Raw genomic sequence first — 20,463 nt, 5'->3', positions numbered from 1 at the left:
TGTCAATGATGGCCTTCTGGACAGCAGTCAGGTTGGCAGTCTTACCCATGATTGCGGTTTTGAGTAATGAACCAGGCTGGGAGTTTCTAAATACCTCAGGAATCTTTTTAAGGTTTTTAGAGTTAATTAGTTGATTCAGATGATTAGGTTAATAGCTCGTTTAGAGAACCTTTTCATGATATGCTAATTTTTTGAGATAGGAATTTTGGGTTTTCATGAGCTGTATGCCACAATCATCAATATTAAAACAAGAAAAGGCTTGAACTACTTCAGTTGTGTGTAATGAATCTAAAATATATGAAAGTCTAATGTTTATCAGTACATTACAGAAAATAATGAACTTTATCACAATATGCTAATTTTTTGAAAAGGACCTGTATATATATATATATATATATATATATATATATATATTGCCACTTGAAAAGATGCTATTGGATGCCAATTTTTACCATGCGAATACCAGACATTTCCACCCAGACCACGAAAGATCATATGAATAATTCTACAGTATCTATCTATCTGTCTATCTATCATTTAGTCTCTTATCAGTCTAACTTTCTTCCTAGCTAGTTCTCTCTTATTATCTCTTATTAATACGGTCATAACCTTGGACTCCGTTATTCTGTATACGTTAGAACAGCAAATGCCTTTCATCAAAGACACCACTGGAAAAAGGGCATCAGCAGACCTCAGAATTCAGACAGGTCTTCATGTTTCCTATTTAAAGGGGAAATCACCCAAACACAACTATTTGAAAAGTAAACATAACTTTAAGCAATATACATCAATTAAAAAATATGCAGCCTTTTCATGATGTTTAATGTAATAATAAAGTTTGGAACATTTCCATAAGCCCCGCCCCCTGCTCCCCTGATCTGACTGACTACTAATGTAACAGTAGTCTACTGTCCATGATTCCCTGCACATGTGATGTCAATAAGGAAAGGAACATCACAGTGCAATGCATTGTTGGTTATGTATTTCCTGAATGCTGTCTGTAAGCTGGGGAGAAGTTGTTACAATTTGTAACATCAATGTTTAAGTCCCTTCTCCCTTGCTGCGATTTCAAATGATGCAGAAAGAGAAGAACTGTTGTGCGGGGCCCTTTATAAAACAGAATACAGGTCACACATGTCATCCACAGGCTTAGGGCATTGTCAGGTTTACCGAGTGCAGGAACCAGGTATGCCGAAGAGGACTGCCCTTACAGCTCCCCACTGGTACTCTCAGGCTGTGGATGAGAGAGAAGTGGGGTGAGGTATGAGAGCCAAGGTCCAGCAAAGATCTACGCAGAGTGGATCTGTGAAGACAGTGGCTCACGTAGGAGTAATAGTAGTGGAGTGATCGACAAGTTGAGGATCAATATGCTGGCTAGACGAGTGAGCAAGCTGGGCAGCAACCACAATCAAAATCCAAGGCAGGCCAGGGGTCAGCAACAGGAATCAGCAGCACGGGCACAGACGAGGTACAGCAGAGGGTGATCAAGAGTAATCAGGCAGGCGAGGGTTCAATTCACAGAAAATACAAGGAAAGCTAGGAGAAACAATGTTCGAGCACTTACCCTAAGCAGGAGCCGGTTTAATTAGCGCTCTTCCGCCTGTGTCATGATGTTATCCTTCTGCGCCAAACTGCACTAATGCGCATAAGCCAGGGAGGATCTGTGCACCGAAGAACGCTCTGCTGGTAAGATCCTGGCTGGTAGAAACTATAGCCAGAATCAAGGGACCTACATAACTCAAAATTAGAAAAATTACGAATTTTTCTCATTCGTGGTCAATCGTGCTTTAATAAATGGGCCCCATAATGTTTGCCTCTTTCTATTAATGCAAATGATCCAATTTTCCAATAGTTTTTTCAGCTCTTCCTTAACATTTTTTTATTGATATGCCTGGCTTAGGTTAAGCCACAGAGGAATACATTGAATATTAGCTCTCTTTCTGGTTTTAGCTTTTCTTAATAAGAATCCTGTCTAACTGGTCATATTTTATTTGCTTCCAAGATTCCCTGGGTTTCATGTAATATCTGCCGGCATATCAATTCATCACAGGTTTCACTGGTTATTGTACATCTGAAATACCATTCCCTCTTCTGCTACCGATAAAGAATATGTTCCAGAAATTATTTCCTTTGACAGTTGACAAAAGGCACATAATGCTATGCAATACTATTGTCAGCCCTTTACAGTTTGTACAATTTCCACAAATACTATAGTCTCAGTTAAACATCTTACAGACCTTTGCATTAAAGGGTTGCAGATAAATTATTAAAAGTTGTTGGCTCAACTCACTAAAGAAGCAAGGTTGCTGCATGATTGCATAGGGGAGAGTGGGCAGATTTACTAAAACTCTAACTCATTTTCAGAATGTCTTACATGTACTTAAATGTATGAGCTGGAAAAGTTGTGAAAATGACAATTTTTTCAAATAACATTAATAGCAGTACAGTGAAATCTGTTTTTCAAAAACACAAACAGATTTTTTTTTTATGTTTAATTTTGAAATTTCACATGGGGCCAGCCATAGTCTTAATTTCCCAGGGTGTCACAGTCGTGTGACCTGTGCTCTGACAAACTTTCAGTCACTTTAGGGCTCTGGCACACGGGGAGATTAGTCGCCCGCGACAAATCTCCTGTGTCTCCCCAAAATGCCATCCCACTGGCAAAAATGTAAATCGCCGGTGGGATGGCAAACGCAGCGGCGCGATTTCAGTGAGATCGCCCCGCCGCGTGTGCCATCCCACCGGCGACTTACACTTTCGCCGGTGGGATGGCAGGTGATGGCAACTCGGGGAGATTAGTCGCCTGAGACACGGTAGTTTTGTCGCGGGCGACTAATCTCCCCGTGTGCCAGAGTCCTTACTGCTGTGCTTCAAGTTGGTATCTCCCCCCCCAGCAGCCAATCAGCAGAACAATGGGAAGGGAGCAAGTTAGCAGCTCCCAGTAGATATCAGAATAGTACTAAATTGTAAGGAATCTAAAGGTGGCCATACACGAGGCGATTTCGCTCGTTGTGCGATGAACGATTATATCGACAAACGATCGTATGGCGATCGAGTTCCCATACGATATGCCATCCACGGGCAACGATAATTCGGGAAAGATTTTGTCGCATCATTATCGTAAAATACCTACGATCGTACATCTACGTACGATCGATGTCGTTGCTGGCAATCGTGACATGCGCAGAGAACAATCGTTGAAAGACAAATGTCTGACACTCACACCAACTGGCAGATTTTATCGTTAAACGACCAAAATTTTTAAACCTGGCCGATCGATTTTGGGGACGATAATGTCGGCTCGTTTAGTGGGCCGACGATCGTTCGTACACCACCAACTATACGATAACTTAACGATAGCATCGGATCGTTCGGGAATCGGTCGTTTGTAAGTAAAAAATCGGTCCGTGTATGGCCACCTTAAGTCCGGCTTGGGACTCCTACAGTTACATGGGAGTAGGAGAAGCAATAGGTTAGCTGAAAGCAGTTCTAATGTGTAGCGCTGGCTCCTTCTGAAAGCTCAGACTCAGGCACAATGCACTGAGATGGCGCCTACACACCAATATTACAGCTAAAAAAATACATTTGTTGGTTCAAGAATAAAATTTGAAATGGCAGAGTGAATTATTTGCTATGTAAACAGTGTAATTTACAAATAAAAAATATACCATAAAAATCACAACAGTATCCCTTTTAAAGCTTGAGGAATACTTTTGCGAGAGTAATCGTCTTATCCAAGACTAGTCCCTGAGGCATCCCAAAACTCCGCAGTGAGATCAATACGGCAGGATTTATCCTTTCCAGCTTTAAAAGGAGTGGATGAAAAGAATTTTTAAAGGGCAACACGTTAAATAACGGTGCTTAGTTCTGTAGGGCAATAAATTGTATTTCTTTTCTCTATGAGCCGACTTTTTTTACTTGCACCATTCGGCCTTTGTATTGTGGTCTCCTGGGAGGTAAATGCCGTCCCTGCGGCTCTTTAAGCAACTTTAGAAAGTGCACAACTCAAAGTTCCCCTGCCAGTGTTCCACTCATGCCAAAGCCCCGGTGCACCCCTTTCATCATTCACTCTGCCCTCCCCGGGACTGACATTAAGATGCCGCTTGTGACAGTTTTTGAAGCAGAAAGATCTGGCATGTAAAAGTGTCTAAAGTGTACGCCTTTTATCTCGAATCGGCATCAGCAATCTGTGTTTACCCTGCATATGTTCTATTTCACAGAGAACGGCCTGCTGCACTAAAACACTCTTTAATGAGATTCTTCTCAGGAGAGAGAATAAAAAGGCAGAAAGTACCCAGGAAAGTGCGGTTTGCTGACAGATTTTCTCAGTCCCTTGATGCTTGCTCAGGGACTATGCTGGGTTTGAAATCTTTTAATCTTCCAGGCTACAATTTATGGAACAGCTGCTTTCTGTTTGGACATTGCTGTATGTGGATAGTTAATAATATATGGAATACTTGTTAAAACAACCTTCTGAAGGCTTTTTTTCCCCCCTTTTTTTTGGTTAGTGTAAATTTTCCTTGTACAGGTATGGGATCCCTTATCCGGAAACCCGTTATCCAGAAAGTTCCAAATTACGGAAAGGCCATCTCCAATAGACTCCATTTTAATCAAATAATTCACATTTTTAAAAATGATTCCCTCTGTAATAATAATAATAAAGCAAGTAATTCTAATTTTTAAAAATGATTTCCTTTTTCTCTGTGCAAGTATGGGACCTGTTATCCAGAATGCTTGGGACCTGGGGTTTTCTGGTTAAAGGTCCCCATACACGGGCCGATAGTAGCTGCCGATATCGGTCCCTTGGACCGATTCGGCAGCTTATCGGCCCGTGTAGGGGCAGAAACGAGGGGCCTGCCCGACCGATATCTGGCCTAAAATTGGCCAGATATCGATCGGCCAGGTTAGAAAATTCAGTCGGATCGGGGACCGCATCGGCTCGTTGATGCGGTCCTCAAACCGACTGCCCCATTGCCGCCCACATAATCCGATCGTTTGGCCCCAGGGCCAAACGATCACATTTTTTTTTTTTTTTACCTAAACGCTCCCTGTTATCGCCCACCCATAGGTGGGGATATCGGGTGAAGATCCGCTCACTTGGCGACATCGCCAAGCGAGCAGATCTGCTTGTTTATGGGGACCTTAAGGGGTCTTTCCGTAATTTAGATCTCCTACCTTAAGTTTGCTAAAAAAAAAAAAAAAATTTAAACAGTAATTAAACCCACTAGGATTGTTTTGGCTCCAATAAGGGGTAATTATATCTTAGTTGGGATCAAGTACAGGTACTGTTTTATTATTACAGAGAAAAGGGAATCATTTAACCATTAAACAAACCCAATAGGGCTGTTCTGCCCCCAATAAGGGGTAATTATATCTTAGTTGGGATCAAGTACAAGGAACTGTTTTATTATTACAGAGAAATCATTTTTATTATTATTATTATTGCAGAAAGAACCATTTTTAAAAATGTGAATTATTTGATTAAAATGGAGTCAATGGGAGATGGCCTTTCCGTAATTCAAAACTTTCTGGATAAAGGGTTTCTGGATAAGGGGTCTGATATCTGTAATAATAAAACAGTACCTTGTACTTGATCCCAACTTAGATACAATTAATCTTTATTGGGGCAAAACACTTCTATTGGGTTTATTTAAATTATTTTTAGCAGACTTAAGGTATGGAGATCCAAATAACGGAAAGATCCCTTATCTGGAAAAACCCAAGTCCCGAGCATTCTGTATAACAGGTCCCATACCTAGGGTTGTGCAAGTGAAAACATTTTCAAAAACGGGCTTTTAAGGACAAGTTTGTGATGATACAGGCTTTTCGTATCATAGGTATAGGTTTGGCAGCCCCTGGTCACTGTGTTGTGTTTGTGCCAAATGCTGCCCTAGCCCTTCTGTTGATGTTCCAAGAGAGCATTTGGTTCTAACACTGCAAGGAAGCAGAAGTACATTACATTTCCTACAAGCATGTTTTCTGTTCTGCAGGTGTTGAAAAAATTGTTTTACCACAAGGGCACTTTTTCTTTGTACTTTAATTTCAATGGAATTCTCACTTTCTAACTTTGTTTGCGCAGGCAGTGGCTCAATTAAAGAATTTTTCCGGCTTATGGATCGGCAATTCACAGAAAAAGAGTGGCACTCGATCAGAAGTATGAACAGTGATTGGGCTCAATTGGACATGTTCTACAGGCACTGGGTAAGCTTGCATGAACACAGAATGTGGGGGCCCAATGTATAGAATAGGGTACTCAATTAAAATAAAATCATTTGGGATATCAGGAAGGGAAACATGACTCCATATATGATTATCTTATTGAATCTTATTAAACAGTTTGATTGCACTAGAACTTATGTTGTCTGTTGGCATTTTTCTTATATAGATACATGAGCGTTTTATTCTCAGTGGCAGCCAGTTAACCAATGAAAGTGTAATTTGCTGGCCAGGTAAACCTGTTCAATTTTGACGCTGCAATTAATTGCAGAACCTCATTCAGATTTATCAAAATGTGAGATTAGAGCTCACCACAGCATATTTATCAATGGGCGAACATTAGAGTTCACCCTTTGGTAAATACACTTCTGAAAATCCCATAGGAAGGAATAGAAAGTGGGTGAATTTTTCTGTAGTGAGCTCACATTTTCCTTTAGGGTAAGTATGTACAGGGGCACTCCAAGGGCTGCATCACTAGTGCACAGAGCTCAGTGCTCTCTCTGTATTGTTTACAGAGGGTTCTGATTTGCTGCTAAAGACTCCCAGACTGGCCATACACAGGCTGGCTCATATGGCACTCTGACTGGTCAGCCTGTGGGCCAAGTCAATTCTTTTAGGCCAACAGTGGGGACACTCCCTATCGGCTAGCTGAAATTTTCCTGGTGTATCTTATTATTATTATCCATCTTAACACCCCCCTGACTTGTCATATATATCCAGATGGATATGGTCCAAACAGCCTGACCAAATCTGATTGCACACATTGGATCTTATTTATAAACACTGGGCAATTTTGCACCAGTGCAGTAAGTGCTATTAGAAATGAGTAGGCTGCTAGCACTTATTGCTAGCAGAAAAAAAAGTAGACTCTTAAACACTATTTGCTGCTTGGTTGCTATGGGTTACCACACTAGTGCAAAGTTTCCCATCGTAAATGAGCCCCATTAAACCATTTACAAACGGAGAAACATTAGTGTGTCATCAGTACTAGCAAAGATGCTTAGCTAAACACAGGACAAACCATTGAGCAAGAGCTAGATCCTATACTGGAGATGGCTGAAATATAAACTTCCAGCGTCACAGAGAGTTAATATGCTTTTGGACTTTATTTACACATTAAGTGCTGGAGAAAGTAATATGTTTATGAATGTTGTTAGGGAAAATGTGTAGCTGCACACTTTGAAGCCAGTAAATGTGCATTCTCTTCTTTAGTTTGCTGACACCATTGTATGCATTATTAATTTCAGAATGTGAAACATTTATAGGGTTGACTGAACAGATATGTTAAGATTATGATATGAGGGAAGGCTAGTAAATAATGCATGGGTTTAGATTGTGTTTTGGCATTGTCTATGTCTTTGTATTTGCAGGCTCTCAAGGAAAGCTTCATAAAAGCCATTGGGGTTGGACTAGGCTTCAACCTGCAACGGATTGAGTTTGAAGTGTCGCCTGTGAATATGGATATAGGCAAAACTTACAAACAGACCAAGATGTTTTTGGACGATGAAGAGGAAACATGGGCATTTGAGGTACTGGATTTTTTTTTTCTGTTCAAAAATATTGAACGCACGAATGTACTGTGGTAGTTTTTGCATTTGTTTAAGCTGTATGGTACAATACAGGTATGGGACCTATTATCCAGAGTTTTTGGGACATGGGGTTTTCTGGATAAGGGATCTTTCTGTAATTTGGATCTCCATACCTTAAGTTTACTAAAAATCACTTAAGCATTAAATAAACCCAATAGGATTGTTCTGTCTCCAGTAAGGGGTAATTATATCTTAGTTGGGATCAAGTACAGGTACTGTTTTATTATTACAGAGAAAAGGGAATCATTTAACCATTAAATAAACCCAATAGGATTGTTCTGCCCCCAATAAGGGGTAATTATATAATAAAAGAAATACATTTTTAATATTTGAATGGTTTGATCACAACGAAGTCTATGGGAGATGGCCTTCTTGTAATTAAGAACATTCTAGATATTGGGTTTCTGGATAATGCATCCCATACCTTTAATAGAGTACCGCCTTTTCCCATAGGTACTCTTTGTACTTGTATTAGATCCTGTAGTCAGAGGTGATGCTGGGCTGGCAGCGAATAAGGATGGGGGCATTAAAAGAGAATAAATTGCCCAACTTCTATATGAAAACCTCTTACCACTTGTTCTGTAATACAAGTGCAACAAGTGTTGCTTTGCATCATCTAGCAGTCACAAGCCACAGCTGTGGGTTTGCTATGTATATAAATGGCACCAATATTATCAACTTTAATAAATGCATGGAGTTATGGGAGGGAATGTGGTTTTTGGGGCCACATACAAAAGCACATAGTTTAACAACTTTTTCCATATTTTCTCCAAATACTGTATCCTGTTAGAGGACTAGGCTTCTTATTTGCATTTAAGTGCTGCTGTCCTGCTCTTTTAAAACCCTCACCATTTGTAAATGCATTACTACTTATGACTAGCAAGGCCAAATCTGTTAGGCTTTCTATGTGACATGCTGCATTAAGCCCTCACCAACTGTCTGTAACTTCCATTCCTCTGTGTTTGTGAAGAGGATATATACTTCCCATTTCCAAACTCACCAACAAATTTGTATTATTTATGTTTGTATATCTTTTATACATCGCATCATATTGGCACCAGCAGGTGGATTGAAGCAAGGTACATTAGCACACTAAGGCATCAAATACTGTGTTACATGGAAATAGAGCCATCCAGCTTCTGCTATTGTAGGCAAGCTATCAGCTCCTTGCAGAGAGGAGAATGGAAGAACTGAGTTAATGGTACAGTTTATAAACAGAAACAACTCCAACAAAACTGAATGGTATATAGGTAGGAATGGAAAGGCCATCTCCCATAGACTTCAATTTAATCAAATAATCCACCTTTTTTAAAAAAATGATTTCCCTTTTCTTTGTAATAATAAAACAGTACCTGTACTTGATCCCAACTAAGATATAATTACCCCTCATTGGAGGCAGAACAATCCTATTGGGTTTATTTAATGGTTAAATGATTCCCTTTTCTCTGTAATAATAAAACAGTACTTGTACTTGATCCCAACTAAGATATAATTACCCCTTATTGGGGGCAGAACAGTCCTATTGGGTTTATTTAATGGTTAAATGATTCCCTTTTCTCTGTAATAATAAAACAGTACCTGTACTTGATCCCAACTACGATATAATTACCCCTTATTGGGGGCAGAACAGCCCTATTGGGTTTATTTAATGGTTAAATGATTCCCTTTTCTCTGTAATAATAAAACAGTACCTGTACTTGATCCCAACTAAGATATAATTACCCCTTATTGGGGGCAGAACAGCCCTATTGGGTTTATTTAATGGTTAAATGATTCCCTTTTCTCTGTAATAATAAAACAGTACCTGTACTTGATCCCAACTAAGATATAATTACCCCTTATTGGGGGCAGAACAGCCCTATTGGGTTTATTTAATGGTTAAATGATTCCCTTTTCTCTGTAATAATAAAACAGTACCTGTACTTGATCCCAACTAAGATATAATTACCCCTTATTGGGGGCAGAACAGTCCTATTGGGTTTATTTAATTGTTAAATGATTCCCTTTTCTCTGTAATAATAAAACAGTACCTGTACTTGATCCCAGCTAAGATATAATTACCCCTTATTGGGGGCAGAACAGCCCTATTGGGTTTATTTAATGGTTAAATGATTCCCTTTTCTCTGTAATAATAAAACAGTACCTGTACTTGATCCCAACTAAGATATAATTACCCCTTATTGGGGGCAGAACAGTCCTATTGGGTTTATTTAATGGTTAAATGATTCCCTTTTCTCTGTAATAATAAAACAGTACCTGTACTTGATCCCAACTAAGATATAATTACCCCTTATTGGGGGCAGAACAGCCCTATTGGGTTTATTTAATGGTTAAATGATTCCCTTTTCTCTGTAATAATAAAACAGTACCTGTACTTGATCCCAACTACGATATAATTACCCCTTATTGGGGGCAGAACAGCCCTATTGGGTTTATTTCATGGTTAAATGATTCCCTTTTCTCTGTAATAATAAAACAGTACCTGTACTTGATCCCAACTAAGATATAATTACCCGTTATTGGGGGCAGAACAGCCCTATTGGGTTTATTTAATGGTTAAATGATTCCCTTTTCTCTGTAATAATAAAACAGTACCTGTACTTGATCCCAACTAAGATATAATTACCCCTTATTGGGGGCAGAACAGCCCTATTGGGTTTATTTAATGGTTAAATGATTCTTTTTTCTCTGTAATAATAAAACAGTACCTGTACTTGATCCCAACTAAGATATAATTACCCCTTATTGGGGGCAGAACAGCCCTATTGGGTTTATTTAATTGTTAAATGATTCCCTTTTCTCTGTAATAATAAAACAGTATCTGTACTTGATCCCAACTAAGATATAATTACCCCTTATTGGGGGCAGAACAGCCCTATTGGGTTTATTTAATGGTTAAATGATTCCCTTTTCTCTGTAATAATAAAACAGTACCTGTACTTGATCCCAACTAAGATATAATTACCCCTTATTGGGGGCAGAACAGCCCTATTGGGTTTATTTCATGGTTAAATGATTCCCTTTTCTCTGTAATAATAAAACAGTACCTGTACTTGATCCCAACTAAGATATAATTACCCCTTATTGGGGGCAAAACAATCCCATTGGGTTTATTAAATATTTAAATGATTTTTAGCAGACTTATGGTATGGAGATCCAAATTACGGAAAGATCCCTTATCCGGAAAACCCCAGGTCCCGAGCATTCTGGATAACAGGTCCCATACCTGTAATATAAAAAAAACATATTAACTTCAAGCAGTTAAAGAGTTAAAATCAATTTGATCTTAGTAGATGATTATTTAGGAATTGTGTCCATAGTCTTCATTAACTTTAGTTCCAATTTATGCATTCTGTAAATAAAACAAAAAGGGCTTTTTACTACATTTTGCTGCTATCTTGAAATAAGTTTACAATAGTATTTTAATTCAGACGCATTAATTCTTAATATCTCTGTAGCATTAAACCAGCTACAGAACCTCAGAAATAGGACACAAGTGAAAATCACTGAATTATAGATTAAAAAGATATTTTTTTTAAAAGAAAAATCACAAAGATTCTTAAAGGATAACTATACCCTGAGAATGAATACATAAAGGAATACTGTCATGGGGAAACATCAGTTAATAGAGCTTCTCCAGCAGAATCCTGCATTGTAATCTGTTTTTCAAAAGAGAAAACATATTTTTTATATTTAATTTTGAAATTTCACATGGAGCTAGCCATATTCTTCATTCCCAGGGTGCCACAGCCATGTGACCTGTGCTCTGATAAACTTCAGTCACACTTTACTGCTGCGCTGCAAGTGATATCCCCCCCCACCCTCCCTGCAGCCAAGCAGCAGAACAATGGGAAGGGAGCAAGATAGCAGCTCCCAGTAGGTATGAGAATAGCACTCAATAGTAAGAAATCCAAGTCCGGCTTGGGACTCCTCCAGTTACATGGGAGTAGGAGAAACAATAGGTTAGCTGAAAGCAGTTCTAATGTGTAGCGCTGGCTCCTTCTGAAAGCTCAGACTCAGGCACAATGCACTGAGATGGCACCTATACACCAATATTACAGCTACAAATACATTTGTTGGTTCAAGAATAACATTTTAAATGAATTATTTGCTATGTAAACAGTGTAATTTATAAAAAAAAAAAAAAATACACCATAAAAATCATGACAGTATCATCCCTTTAACCAACAGGCAGTTTATATCGTATTAAGTGGCCTATTAAAGAATCTAACCATACTGGAATATATATATATATATATCAGTAAATATTGCCCTTTTACATCTTTTCCCTTGAGCCGCCACTTAGTGATGGGCTGTGTGCTCCCTCAGAGATCAGCTGACAGGAAATAATGCATCTGTAACTGTAACAGGAAGTAGTGTGGGTGTTAAAGACTTTGTCCACTAATTGGCTGATGTGAACTAGCATGTATGTGTGCCTTGGCATGTTTGTGTGCACTGTGACTCCTATGATCCCAGGAGGTGGCACTTAATTCTTAAAATGGCAATTTTCTATTTAGGATTACCCAATAGCACATACAACTAAAAAGTATATTTTTATGAAAATGGTTTATTAAGATGAAGCAGGGTTTTACATATGAGGCGTTTTATAGAAACGTACATTAATTGGGGGTATAGTTTTCCTTTAATAACAAATGAAAACGCTCTGGTCTTGGTTTATTCTGTAGTTGAATTGCTGCTAGAAATGACTGTGCTGCTTAATTCAAGGCTTTCTTCCAAGCGAACGACCATGTAAATGATACCACTTGTAATCTCACATACAGCTTTCAGCATCCAATTCTTGAGAACTGCACAAATTACTTTGGGAAACACAAATAAAAGGATTTAAATATTTTTAAAAATGAAACCATAAAACTTTGTGCCTGTTCCCATGTCAGGGGCCCAAGGAACTAGGCAGCGTTCCTAATCTTGGCGTTGCCAGTTGATATCCCAATATGCATTCTCTGAGTCACATAATCACCTTGCACAAGTGGCCTAGCAGTCAGGCAAATAGGGCATGTCCGGTTCCCATAATTCTGCTTAGAATAGATTTCTATACTGCTCATGTAAAAGTGATAAAAAAATAAAAACTGTCTGTATTGACAAATTCCCATAATGCCTCACTCCTGCATGGAGACCAAGATCCGTGTACGTGCTCAGTGTATAAGACTATGAGGAAGCTTCCTGCTGATTGGCTCAGATCAGACATTCCTAAGGGGGGGAGGGAGTTCTTAGCATTCTTGAGGGAGGGAAAGCAGGAGAGAGCTGTGTGTCTCTGGCACAGGAAAACAAGGAGACACCAAATCCTGTTTCTTTTGACAGAGAACTCAGCGTTTCTGTGAATGTATTTACGTAGACCTTTCTGATAAAGCTAACTTAGATTTGATTTTACCTTTCCTTCTCCTTTAAGATCTGGGATAACTGGTTCATTTATTCCTTTCCAAATGCTGGAAACCTATTCTCTTTGATATCTAAACCCCTTTGTTACCACAAACCAACAGGCCATGACATTCTATTAGGCCTTGCCTAAGCTGTTCCCCCCCAGCTGCAAGTTAATAAGAGTATAAGTAACCATAAACTTGGGACCTCAAAGGCATCATCCGATAATAATCAAACTTTATTCATTTACATGCTGGTAACTAATCATAATTGAATTTAATCTGGTTGTGTATCTTAGTTCTTCATTGCATTTCCCCCCGAGTTCTACCTTCTTGTAGCTGTGGAACTGTGGCTCTTTTCTTTCTATTTTTTTTTCTATTCTTGGATACATGCTAATACTTACCTGTTATACCTTGATATCCGCTATGTAAAAGTTAAAATGCAGTTATACAGGTATCAAATACAATATGTGTACTTTTTATTTGCTACAAACACTTGGATGATGATAGATCACCTGTTGTATTTCTCCCCACATCGTACTAACGAGCTCAGCCTTTGCATAAAGCGAGATGGCTGTTTTCTTTAGAACATTAATGTTGGTTTGTTAAAACTTTTCACTGCTATTTCTTCTAGCTCACATTGCCCACAGTTTAGTCATTTATTTAATACTCCCTTTGGTAAATTCTAACTTGTTTTTACATTTAAATCAGTCATATCTATTCCTCCAGTGTGGATATAGCAGTGCTTCAAATTTGGCTTACTTTTGGCCCAGGCTTCTTGATGAAAGGAAATTCATGTTTTTTAATTCCTTACAGCGTCTTTATTTTTTAAAATGTTTCCTTGGTCTAATAACTCATGTTATTTAATATATTTTTAAATGAGAATATATTATTACCACCTTTTCCCTAATGTCCCCGCATTCTCTAATGTATGGTTTCTTCTAAGGAAAGTTAATTAGATGTGGGCTAGCGGTCGCAGTCACGCAGGCATAAATCCACGCTTTGATACAGTGGCTCGCAAAAGTATTCGGCCCCCTTGAACTTTTCCACATTTTGTCACATTACAGCCACAAACATGAATCAATTTTATTGGAATTCCACGTGAAAGACCAATACAAAGTGGTGTACACGTGAGAAGTGGAACAAAAATCATACATGATTCCAAACATTTTTTTACAACTAAATAACTGCAAAGTGGGGTGTGCGTAATTATTCAGCCCCCTTTGGTCTGAGTGCAGTCAGTTGCCCATAGACATTGCCTGATGAGTGCTAATGACTAAATTAGCCCTTGTGTGTAATCTAATGTCAGTACAAATACAGCTGCTCTGTGATGGCCTCAGAGGTTGTCTAAGAGAATATTGGGAGCAACAACACCATGAAGTCCAAAGAACACACCAGACAGGTCAGGGATAAAGTTATTGAGAAATTTAAACAGGCTTAGGCTACAAAAAGATTTCCAAAGCCTTGAACATCCCAGGGAGCACTGTTCAAGTGATCATTTAGAAATGGAAGGAGTATGGCACAACTGTAAACCTACCAAGACAAGGCCGTCCCCCTAAACTCACAGCCCGAACAACGATAGTGCTGATCAGAAATGCAGCCAAGAGGCCCATGGTGACTCTGGACGAGCTGCAGAGATCTACAGCTCAGGTGGGGGAATCTGTCCATAGGACAACTATTAGTCGTGCACTGCACAAAGTTGGCCTTTATGGAAGAGTGGCAAGAAGAAAGCCATTGTTAACAGAAAACCATAAGAAGTCCCGTTTGCAGTTTGCCACAAGCCATGTGGGGGACACAGCAAACATGTGGAAGAAGGTCAGATGAGACCAAAATGGAACTTTTTGGCCAAAATGCAAAACCCTATGTGTGGCAGAAAACTAACACTGCACATCACTCTGAACACACCATCCCCACTGTCAAATATGGTGGTGGCAGCATCACGCTCTGGGGGTGCTTCTCTTCAGCAGGGACAGGGAAGCTGGTCAGAGTTGATGGGAAGATGGATGGAGCCAAATACAGGGCAATCTTGGAAGAAAACCTCTTGGAGTCTGCAAAAGACTTGAGACTGGGGCGGAGGTTCACCTTCCAGCAGGACAACGACCCTAAACATAAAGCCAGGGCAACAATGGAATGGTTTAAAACAAAACATATCCATGTGTTAGAATGGCCCAGTCACAGTCCAGATCTAAATCCAATGGAGAATCTGTGGCAAGATCTGAAAACTGCTGTTCACAAACGCTGTCCATCTAATCTGACTGAGCTGAAGCTGTTTTGCAAAGAAGAATGGGCAAGGATTTCAGTCTGTAGATGTGCAAAGCTGGTAGAGACATACCCTAAAAGCCTGGCAGCTGGAATTGCAGCAAAAGGTGGTTCTACAAAGTATTGACTCAGGGGGCTGAATAATTACGCACACCCCACTTTGCAGTTATTTATTTGTAAAAAATGTTTGGAATCACGTATGATTTTCGTTCCACTTCTCACGTGTACACCACTTTGTATTGGTCTTTCACGTGGAATTCCAATAAAATTGATTCATGTTTGTGGCTGTAATATGACAAAATGTGGAAAAGTTCAAGGGGGCCGAATACTTTTGCAAGCCACTGTATAGCACGTCGTTTTGAGTAATTGCAGTGTTTGTATTGGACAGTTCAGTTTATGAATCTCAACATAACTTTGGGTTGGGAGGTTAGAAAGTAAATGCAATCTGGCCTTTTATACTGATCAGCCAACAGACAGGCCATCTTTCAATTGTTATACTCTTTCAAGCCGCCATGCTTAATCATCTAGTGAGGAGAAACTATGCCCGCCATGGTGCATCTGCAGATGATATTTGAACAGCTTTCATTTATTTTGGCAGGAAATTCTGCTGGATAACCAACATCATGTTGCCGTTGCTTTGGGAGAAGTGGATCAACTTCTGCATCAGAGTCACAAGGTGACGTATTTAAAATGGTATATTTCAGCAAATGCCAATTTAGAATTAGATGCAATATAAATACAATATAAAAACATAATATATAGCATATACTGCATGTTAGAACCCAGCACTGGCTGCATTTCTTCTTCTAGGATTCTAAGCACAAATCCAATCATGTCACTTAAGGATATAAGATAGCAGTGTCCCTGTTGTGCCTCCCTGACTCCAAAATAGAATTCTGTATCCTTCACATAAAACTGAGCCTGTTACATCTAAATCTTGGTACTGAGTTTACATTTAACAATACAGCATGCCAACAAACACTGCATTGTGCTGTTTTTGTTTCCTAAAAGATGAATTTATCAGTGTATTTTAATGATAAATGCTCACTTCCTTCACAAAGGGAGATTAGTGGCCCGCAATAAATCTTCGCTACTGTGGGTGACTAGTCTCCCTCACGAGGGAACTTTGGGTGACTTCACAAAACCAAAGTGTATACCATCCCTCTGGTGATTCACATTCTTGCCGGTGGGAAGGCATTTCGGGGAGCTTAGTTGCCCACAGTAGCAAAGATTTATTGCGGGTGAATAATCTCCCCGTGTGGAACCAGACTTATTGTAAGCAGTCCAAGTTACTGTGCCAAAAGAACTTAATTGCCATTTATATATACACTCCCCTTAGTTTCAGCATTGAAGTTGTTAATCTGCACTTCAGAATGACTTATTGCAAATGTGTAAAATACCTCTAAAGCTTGCACTAACAATGGTCTATAGTACAGAAGTCTGGGGGATACAGAGAAAGATTAAAGGGAACGCTCAGCCATATCCTTTTTCACTCACTGCTGTCAGTGTAAGGCTTCAAAGTGTCATCATCATGATTCATTTCTATAGCTCCAGCACTTAACAATAACTTTATCACAATAAAGGGTTTTATAGAATAAAACTGTAGCATTAGATGGGCCTGCTCACAAAAATATGTTTTTGTAGTATGTGCTATTGAGTAATTGCCATTTTAAGTACTAAGGGCCGCCCCCTGGGATCATGGGATTCATGGTGCACACAAACAAGCCAAGGGCACACATACATGCTAGGGCACATCAGCCAATTAATGGACAGAGTTCTGCCTTTTGCTCCCATACTACTTCCTGTTACAGTCAGAGCTGCATTATTTCCTGTCAGCTGATCTCTGAGGGAGCACCCAGCCCATCACTAAATGGTGGTTTAAGGGAAAAGATGTAAAAGGGCTATATATATATATATATATATATATATATATATATATATATATATATATATAAACCAGTCCAAAAGGGACCGAAACGTCGGTTGTACATGCAATTATAATACACAAGATATTTTTTGAAACCACAAAGGCCCTTAGTGCTGGCTGTTTTATTTTGGTATATATATATGATATATATATATATATATATTCCAGCTTGATAAGATTATTTAATAGGCCTCTTAATATGATATTAATTATCTGTTGATTAAGCCTTCTTTCTGAGGGTATAGTTTAACACATAGGCACATTTTAAAATACTACTTGATGGCAACTGATAGGGTCATGTTAAACATCTACATTAACTACATTTTTTCTTATGTAGCTTTCCATACCTTTATTACTTGGCTTTAATAACATTTTCCTCAGTGGAGGATCTTTTCATTTATTATAAGAGAAGGTGTCTAAAAAGGTTCTGTGTTTTGATTGATGACCTAAATTTTTTCTTCACATGCAAGCAAACCCTGTAAAGTCACAACCAACACGTCATTTCTTTCTCTTACCTTGGCAGATTAATGACGTGACAGAGAGCACCTTTGAACTTCTCAGTTTTGAAGACTTGATGGCATCTGCTGTCCCAATGTCAGACGAAGATCCAGATTACTGGATTAACTTTCAGTCAAAACAGGAATTTCCTTTTCGCCAAAGAACCAATGTAAAAAAAGAGACTTCTGTATAGTAAAAATATGTATACTTAGAGAAACTGTCAATATTATAAAACTAAACTTCAGTAGAAGTTTAAGCGGATGGTCACCTTTGGACAAAAGTCTGCATTTGAACAGGCCCTGTTAGAAAAAACATTTTTGTAAAACATCTTTATTATTTAAAATGTGTAGTGTTGAAGATCAGGATCAGCGCTGCTCACTGATCTCTCCCTGCTCTCAGTAGGGGATTTCTCCTATGAGTACTTGGCAGGTAGCCAAAAAAAAAAAAAGTTGACATTGAACTAGTTACTGGCCATAACTTCCCTCTCCTGCTTCATTTGCATGTCTTTGATACCATTGGCTGGCATGATTCAGCCAATCAGATCAGAGAAATGCAATGAAACAGAAGAGGGAGGGCAATCACTTTAGTATCAACTTCCTGTTTTGGGCAGAATGCCAGCTGAAGTCAGAGATCCCTTCAGAAGACAGTGGAGAGAGTCTGTCAGCAGCAGTTATCCTGGTCTTTAGCTTCAAAACTACACATTTGACAAACATGTTTTTTCTTCAGATTCAGACTATTTTTAAAAAAATGTTTCATGTGCAACGTTTATATTGTTCAGTTATATTTTTTCCGGAAGTTGTATATATATTTATTACTTTCTTTGTGAGTTCCTCAACATTACATATATATATATACAGGTATAGGACCCATTATCCAGAATGCTCGGGACCAAGGGTATTCCGGATAAGGGGTCTTTCCGTAATTTGGATCTCCATACCTTAAGTCTACTAAAAAATCAATAAAACATTAATTAAACCCAATAGGATTGTTTTGCATCCAATAAGGATTATTTATATCTTAGTTGGAATCAATTACAAGGTTCTGTTTTATTTCTACATAGAAAAAGGAAATCAGTTTTAAAATTCTGAATTATTTGATTAAAATGGAGTCTATGGGAGACGGGCTTTCCATAATTCGGAGCTTTCTGGATAACGGGTTTCCGGATAAGGGGTCCGATACCTGTATATATATATATATATATATATATAGATAGATATATATATTTATAAATATTATAAATTATTTTTTGACCAATTTTTTTTTGCTTGTTTCAATCTGTAGATGACATCTTTATTATTTTTATATAATTTAATTTATAGTATCTTTGTTATTGTTCCTTGGTATGTCTTTGCCCATAGTCCTTTTTCTTTGCAATCATCCCTCTTCACTATACTACACCCAACCAAATCAGTGTGTGTGGACTTTCCCTGTGTCCCCATCTCTGCCTATCTAGATGTCTTCACTTCTCTTATTAATCTACCCTGTGGCATAATCTGTGGCATCAGCAGCAGCCATCATTCATGGGATGTGTACCACTTCTGCACTGGGTGGCAGAAGTAGACTTTGTGTGCTGCTCAGTTCTGCCTCTGAGGATCTGTGAACTAACAAGGTATGAAATAAAATCAGAGACCATAGATCAGAGGATTTCATTGGTCTACATGGAGATTTGAACACTTTGCCAGGGACCTTTACTGTCTTAAATAAAACTAGTTATTTACAAAATGCTTACAGGAATGGCTTGCAGTCTTTTTAAAAAAATACCAACCCCCAGTCACCATTCCGGGGCCAATACTGTATATTTGGTGTTAGAATGGGAACTCTATCTCTGCAACTTCATGTATAACTTAATGCAAGAAGAAGGCAAACCATTTATACAGCTTCTTGGTTTTACCAAGGAAGATAAGTTTTTTTTTTCCTTTGATTTGTCACATACATGGATATGTGGCTAGATAAAAGCCTGAATTAGTTAAATAAACCCAAGCCCATGACTGATGGACTGTCATACTGGAAAGTCATTCCACCAAGGAAGGTTTACAGGTGTTGGCTTAGACATTCGGGAGACCCTAGTTTGCCTTGACTTTGCAAGTCATTTTGACCTGGGGGAAATTTCTTGTTGGCTGTTGTGGCATGGTTGCAAATTTGGGAAAGATCACTTTGCCAAGGTAAAATTTCACACTATAGTGATTTATGTTCAAACTTCTGAATTCTTTTCACTTCTATGCAAATATTCTTCATAGAGAAAATTATCTTTTGAATGTACTGCAGGCCTAAATGTTTAATAAAGTTTTGTTCAATTGGGTATTGTGCGTACAAGCCTCCATCCAAAGAACTAGGAGATGTCAGAGTGAGGGAGAAAATAGATTAAACAGAGTGCATTAAAAACGTGATTTCTTTTTATTAGCTATCAGTATACTAACATACTACATAACATATACAGGTATAGGACCCATTATCCAGAATGCTCGGGACCAAGGGTATTCCGGATAAGGGGTCTTTCCGTAATTTGGATCTCTATACCTTAAGTCTACTAAAAAATCAATAAAACATTAATTAAACCCAATAGGATTGTTTTGTATCCAATAAGGATTAATTAATCTTA

General features: G+C 38.6%; 1 protein-coding gene across 2 annotated transcripts in view; it reads left to right on the top strand.

The window, feature by feature from the left end:
* Window positions 1–20,166, top strand: part of aasdhppt (aminoadipate-semialdehyde dehydrogenase-phosphopantetheinyl transferase) — a 28,262-nt gene extending 8,096 nt beyond the window's left edge. Inside the window, 5 exon segments of one of the 2 annotated variants that reach the window (NM_001127112.1) lie at window positions 6,080–6,201; window positions 7,587–7,745; window positions 16,038–16,115; window positions 17,890–18,664; window positions 19,058–20,166. In NM_001127112.1, the coding sequence (NP_001120584.1) occupies window positions 6,080–6,201; window positions 7,587–7,745; window positions 16,038–16,115; window positions 17,890–18,057 (527 nt within the window). In that variant the 3' untranslated portion in view covers window positions 18,058–18,664; window positions 19,058–20,166. 2 annotated transcript variants of the gene reach the window in all.
* Window positions 20,167–20,463: the final 297 nt, after the last annotated feature.

The sequence above is a fragment of the Xenopus tropicalis genome, chromosome 2 (assembly GCF_000004195.4).
Source record: "Xenopus tropicalis strain Nigerian chromosome 2, UCB_Xtro_10.0, whole genome shotgun sequence".
NCBI lineage: Eukaryota > Metazoa > Chordata > Amphibia > Anura > Pipidae > Xenopus > Xenopus tropicalis.
The sequence above is the reverse complement of the archived record's forward strand: the minus strand, read 5'-3'. Positions and strand labels throughout refer to the sequence as shown.